At 53.0% G+C, this 6730-nt stretch overlaps 1 protein-coding gene across 1 annotated transcript in view; it reads right to left on the reverse strand.

Moving 5' to 3' along the window:
• Positions 1-1178: 1178 nt before the first annotated feature.
• The window catches only part of PSMD8 (proteasome 26S subunit, non-ATPase 8), an 8160-nt gene continuing 2608 nt past the window's right edge, over positions 1179-6730 (reverse strand). Inside the window, exons 4-7 of the mRNA XM_008074329.1 lie at positions 5863-6028; positions 4868-4968; positions 2697-2808; positions 1179-1708 (exon numbers count right to left, since the gene is read on the reverse strand). Coding sequence (XP_008072520.1) covers positions 1571-1708; positions 2697-2808; positions 4868-4968; positions 5863-6028 — 517 coding nt within the window. The 3' untranslated portion in view covers positions 1179-1570. The remainder of the gene's footprint in view (positions 1709-2696; positions 2809-4867; positions 4969-5862; positions 6029-6730) is intronic.

The raw sequence follows: 6730 nt of genomic DNA on the forward strand, positions 1-6730 counted from the left end.
CAGGACCAAGAGAAGCTTAGATCCTCAAGGAGAGGGGACACCTTTGCCCAGCCTCTGGCATCCAGACTCCCAAGTGGACCCTTAGCTCTCCTGCTATTCTCTGGAGCCATCAGGGAGGGAAGCTGCCCCCAGCGGACCCACCCCATAGGCGGCCTTGACCCTGTCCCTGACCAAGAGGGACCACGTCCTAAGCTCTTCAGGGATGTGGGGAGGAGATGAGTGTCTTCCTGGAGCCGAATGGGGGTAAACGTAGGCCTCGCCTTTACTGAGCACAGGGCATGCCCTGGCCTAGCTCCTCGCGGTCTGATCCTGGCTCTCGCGAACAGAGCCTCTGGGAGATCACCCTGAACTGCCCGGGCTCAGCTGGGACATGTCACCAACCCCCTGCCTCCTTTCCCAAGATTGAGGGGATACAGCCCCGCCCCCAATTGCCTTGGGGATAGCTGGCCATGGCCTTCGGAACCCTCCTCATTCAGATGGGGACAGGGAAGTCCCAGAAGGGTGGAAGGCCTGGACACACCGTCGAACCCTGCGAATTCTGCCCTACACCTAGGCTGAGTCCACCCACCAACCACCTGAGCGAGCCGCCCTGGGTTGCCACCATCAAGCTGGCCGCCTCCCTGGTAGCTGGGCTGGAGCACTACGACCTGCAGGCGCCCCATTCCAACTGAACGCGTCTGCTCAGCGCCCTCTGCCTTCCCCTCCGTGCCAATAAAATAGCCAGTCCAGATGCCGAGCAGCTTGTCAGTGACTCACTGAGGTTGGAGGGGCAGGGTAGAGATCTCCATAAACGCATCACATCTTGGAAATAAGGAGACTGGATGCCTCCAGCATCCTGACTGATGAATCCAGGGCCGGATGATTTCTGAGCTTAACTGGTTCCAAACTTAGAGATTCAGAACAAACCACACTGGAAAAGAGGAGTCACTCCCATTTCACAGTAGGAAAAACTGGAAGACTTTCTGAGAATGCCATGTCCCACTAAGGACTCAGCCAGATTTGGACTCGGCACTTTGAAACACCTTCCCAAGAAGCTCAAGCCAGGAAATAGAGGCGCGCGCGGGGGGGGGGGGGGGCTCAGGAAGGATGGGATTCAGGGCAAGCCCCCACCAGGGCCTGCACTTTTCATTCCACAAAGGCTCGGACTGGCAGCCCACAGATGGGTTCAATTTCACATGTCATTTTAAAAGTTGTTTAATTCATTGCCAAAACATAAAAAAAATAGGCCACTTCACCCCTTTATCAAAAAAGTCTGGTACCTTGGCCCAACATTCCACAGCTGGCTGGACAGTCCCTCTACCTGGGGCCTGGGTCCTCCAGTGGGTATCTGTGTTGAGACCCTGAGCAACAGCCACTGGACAAAGACTGACACAGCTGAGGGGTGTTACCTCCAACCCCTGAGGGCCCCAAACGACTAAGTTCTTCAGAGATAAGAGCTTGTCTCCCGCCATCCCAACTGGGGGAGACAAGGCCTGGAAGAGACAATGGCAATCCACCTTTATTGGAGGAACCCCGGCACTGTGACTGTTTTAAATAACGCATGCCCTGCCCCACCCCAGTGCCTGGTGGCTCAGACGATCATCTCCAGCTGCCGGGCATACTCGATGACCTGTTTGGCCAGTTCCGTAGAGGGAATGGTGGTGTCTTCTGGCTTCTGTTGCTGGCTGGCAAAACTGTAGTAGTTGCTGGGGCCCAGGACCCACCCTCGCTGCAGAAGGGAGGAATCAGAGGTGGGTGGGGTGGTCACAGAGTCTGTGTCCCCACCCCGTGGAGCGAGCACCTACCCACATGTGCTGTGCTCTTTCCTTACCAATCCTACTGACCCTAACAACTCTTGGCAAGTAGCTTCACCCCTCTGTGCCTCAGTTTCTCCATTGAGATAGAGACCCTCAGGGAATCAACACCTCTAAAGCACCAAGAATACTGTGTGGCCCAGAGTAAGTGACAGTATCAGCTGTCCCCATCATTCAAACTCAATTTCACCTTTTATTTATTTATTTTTTGAGTTGGAGTCTCACTCAGTTGCCCAGACTGGAGTGCGGTGGCCACTCCCGGTCACCGCAGCCTTGACCTGCTGGGTTCCGGCGATCCTTCCACCTCAACCTTCCAAGTAGCTGGAACTACAGGCGTGCACTACCACACCCAGCGAATTTTTTTTACTTATTGTAGAGATGAGGTCTCGCCAAGTTGCCCGGGCGGGTCTCGAACCCGCGGGCTCAGGCAATCCACTCACCTTGGCCTCCCAAAGCGTGGGATTACAGGCTGAGCCACCGAACCCAGCAATTTCACCTTTTCTACGGACTGTGCTTGGCTCTCCTCCTCCCTGGGACACCAGGGTCACTGTTCACCACGCATCACCAGAAGCACTGCTCCTGCTCAAATGCTCCAGACCAAATGAAGTAAAGTCTTGCACAAAAAGTGGCCACCTCTAAGGACTTCGCTAAGGACAGCAGCCAACACGTGTGGAGCACCCATCTCCACCGGGTGCCAGGCACTGTGCTAACTAAGCTCATCCTCGTGTTAAAACTCCAGCCCATTCTACAGACGGAGAAGCTGAAGCTCAGCAAGGTTCGGCACTTTGCCTAAAGTCACACAGTGGGATCTGAGCAGCCTGTTCCCGTGTCCCTCTAGGCCACCCCACACTGTTGTGAGTGTACCCTTTGGCCCCATGGCCCCTTGCCCTGCACCCCAGCCACCTTCTTGGCGTAGTCTGTCATCTTTTTGGGTGTGTTGAAGAAAAGGATCCGGGTGGCCTCGGTGAAAAGGATTTTCTCATAGGCCTTCTCAATGCACCCAGCAATCTCATCCCTGGGGAAAGAGAATGAGCTTCTCATTACTGAGCACAGACAACTTCACAGGCCCTATCTCTCAGGCCTCTGTCTTAGCTTTGACCTTCGGTTCGGCACTGATGGCTGGAATGTGTGACGTGCCCTATTCTACTGATCAAGTCTCGGGCAGGGTAGGGTGGGGAGTAACTTAATCAGTGTTGCAAAGCAAGCAAGGGCCACAGGGGATCACCCCTAGATCAATCTGGTCCAAATTCTGAATCCCACGCCCTGCCCCAAGGATTTCGGACTGAAACGCAGCGTGGGAGTCACACAAGGGCTCTCTTCATGTAATACCCTCCTCACCAGGGTGATGCCCCCCACTTCATAGATCCTGGGGTCGAGGATCCTTGTACCCATCCAAAGGCACCATGGGCCAGGCACGGTGGCTCACACCTGTCATCCCAGCACTTTGGGAGGTGGAGGCGAGAAGACTGCGTGAGCCCAGGGGTTCAAGACCAGCCTGGGCAACTTGGGAGACCTCGTATCTACAATATGTCAAAAAGTTAGCCAGGCGTGGTGGCACACCTGTGATTCTGGCTACTGGGAAAACTGAGGTGGAAGGATCGCCGGAGTCCAGTAGGTTGAGGCTGCAGTGGCCATGAGTGTGCCACTACCCTCCAGCCTGGGCAACAGAGTAGGATTCTGACTACAAATAAATAAATAAATGGCACAATGAGCAACACTGAAGTAGAGAAAAAGCAAGGCCTCGAGTCACTGTAATGGGGGAAGGGGCTGGCTCTGGGAAAACTTGGTGACAGGGAGAAGGGCCTCCGATTCTGAGATGCTGTATCTCCTCAGTCGAGTGGTAGATACATGGGTGCTCACTACCACTCCTCACTCTCATTTCTGGGCTTGCCTTTGCCACCCAAGGAATGGAAACCCATTTTATTTATTTACTTATTTATTTTATTTTTTGAGTTGGAGTCTCACTCCATTGCCCAGGCGGGAGTGCAGTGGCACACTCACAGCCACCTCAGCATCGACCTGCTGGGCTCCGGTCATCCTTCTGCCTCAGCCTTCCAAGTAGCCGAACTTCAGGCGTGCGCCACCACGCCTGGCTAATTTTTGATTTATTGTAGAGATGAGGTCTTGCCAAGTTGCCCGGGTTGGTCTCAAACTCACAGGCTCAGGCAATCCACTTGCCTCGGCCTCCCAAAGTGCTGGGATTACAGGCTGAGCCACCAAGCCCAGCCTGGAAGCTCATTTTAATCTGGTGCTTTGCCCAAGTGAACCAGTTCTGCCACCACTTCAACACTCTTTTACTCCTCAAGGGACTTGTATGTCACATCCACCCACCCATGGGATATCACTTGTGTACACAGCAACCCAAGGGGCTGGCAGGACTTGGTGGTCTCATTCTAAAGGGGAAACAGAGGGTTCTGCAGTTTAGGCAACCTGAGGTAAGGTCTCATGACTGAAGAGTATCTGGGATGAGATGGACCCTGTCTGCTGAGTGCTGACTAGGTACCAAACCCATGCTCAGGTTTGACACATATGGTCACACACATAAAAAGCCCAGGGCAAGCCAGGCGCAGTGGCTCACGCTTTTAATCTCAGCACTTTGGGAGGCCAAGGCAGGGAGACTGCTTGAGCCCAGGAGTTCGAGACCAGCCTGGGCAACACAGTGAGACTTTACTTCTACAAAAAGTAAAAAAATTAGCTGATTGTGGTGGTGTGAGTCTGGGTCCCCAGGTACTTGGGAGGCTGCAGCGGAAGGATCATCTGAGCCTAGGAGGTTGAGGCTACAGTAAACCATGATCATGCCCCTGTAGCCCAGCCTGGGCAACAGAGTAAGACTCCAACTCAAAAATAAAACATGTTTAAAGGAAAAAAAAAGCCCAGGGTGAGATAAGGGCTGCTATCCATAATCTCATGACCAGTCCCAGTTCACTGAAAAGGGGAACCGAGGTGCTAGGAGGATCAGAAACGTGTCCAACCTGCCAAGATAACAAGTGGCTGGAATGGGATTCAAACTCAGGGCTGGCTGACTCAGGTCCAGACTCTTTCCAAACCCCCCAGGGCCTTGGTCCCCCACGCACCTGATAGTGTCAAGCAAGATATCGATGAAGAAGGTATAGCTCTCGGCGGGGATGTTACCCTTGGCCAGGAACACCTTGTTGTAGCTGCCTTCCATCAGGTACTGCAGGGCCGGGAGTGGGGAAGGAGAGGATGAGGAGGCAGCACAGGGGCTTGCCTGCTCAGGTCTCACTGTATTCTTAGTGCCCCATCATCCCTGCTCTGCCAGAACGCCCTTTGCCATACTGCTACCCGGCCACCGGGTCCCTCCTCTTTCAGGAAGCACTTGCTGGTTTACACAAATACATACATCTACTCACTCTTCAAGCCGGCCTTGGGCTGGTAGCTAGTTGTCTCCTCTAGCCTCCAGGCAAGGTCCAGCCCAGGCTCATCTCTACCCTGACTATGCTGCCTGCAGTAACCGCCCTCCCTCCCACCCTCTCCCCACCAGCCAGCCCCTCCTATGAGACCCCAGCTCAGCTCCAGGAACAACGTCCTAAGGCTTTTCCCTGGGCCTGCTCGCTTTGTTCCAGAAACACAGTACAAGCATGTTTCTGCCTCAGATCACTTGGACTGGCTGGTCCCTGTACCCGGATGTCCACATGGTCTGGTTCTTCATCCTTTTCAAGTATTTCTCAAATTCTACCTTTGCAGTGTGGCCTTACCTCACCGCCCTAGATAAAATTCCACCCCTGCCCCCAACTCTCCACCCACCCACCTGCTTTAACCTTCTCCACACCCTTAACATCTGACAGACTGTAGAGGTTACTCTTTTGGTTTACTGTCTGCTCCTCCCGTGACTATCATCACCATAAGATAAGCAGATTTTGTCTCTTTGACTTACTGCACAGCCTGAAAACCCACCTGGCACACAGCTGGGACCCAGTGTTTGCTGGATGAACAAGTAAATAAATCCACAGGTTGAGAGACTGGTGAACCCTGGCTACTCCTTCAGGAAACCCTCCCTCACGTCTGCCCCTGACCACCCACCAGCCAGGCGCGCCCATTCCCATCTCACTTGCTCGAGAGACACAGGGTGCTTGATGTAAACATTGGTCTGGATGTCCTTGGCAGGCAGCCGCTCCAACTCTGTGTGGAACTCAGCCACTCGGTTCTGGGACAGCAGGAAGAGGAGGTTCAGGCCCAAGAGCTGGTGCATGCAGGCCGACTCTGGGAGTTGCTCTCTGTGGAACAGGAAAGGGAACCAAGGTAAGCCCTCCACAGTAAAGAGGGCTTAGGGACCCACCGAGACCCCACGCTCTAGGGATTCTGACAACTGCTCCGTGCTATCTCCTTGAAGGGGTATCAGGTCCTGGGTCTGCAAAGGCGGAAACTGAGGCCTAAAGACACGCGAAGAAGTCACAAATCATATCACCTCAAGCAAACGACTTCACTTAGTGAAATGACTCAGCCTCAGTATCCCAAACTGCAAAATGAGTGTCATCAGAGATGGGTTACATAAACAAAGGTTAAGTGAATTAAATTAACCTTGATTAAGTGATTAGAACAATACCTGGCCCAAATAAACACTGTATAAGTGTTAGGATTACATTAAGAATTCTCACTGGATACTTTAAGCGGGAAAATAGGATTGAGAGAGGTAGAGTCATTTGCCCAAGACCACATAATCAGGGAATGGCAGGAAGTTTCAAAGCCAGGTTTGTCTGATGTCAAATTCCTAATGACTAACCTTATGCAGGTGTATTTCAGTTTGATCGTCAATACGAGTGTGAGTTGGGCACAGTGGCTCACGCCTGTAATGCCACCACCTTGGGAGGCAGAGGCAAGAGGATTGCCTGAGCCCAGGGGTTCAAGACCAGCCTGGGCAACTTGGTAAGACCTTGTCTCTACAATAATTTTTTTTTTTTTTTTTTTGAGTTGGAGTC

The sequence above is a fragment of the Carlito syrichta genome, unplaced genomic scaffold (genome assembly GCF_000164805.1).
Source record: "Carlito syrichta isolate Samal-C Ts95f unplaced genomic scaffold, Tarsius_syrichta-2.0.1 Scaffold316389, whole genome shotgun sequence".
Taxonomy (NCBI): domain Eukaryota; kingdom Metazoa; phylum Chordata; class Mammalia; order Primates; family Tarsiidae; genus Carlito; species Carlito syrichta.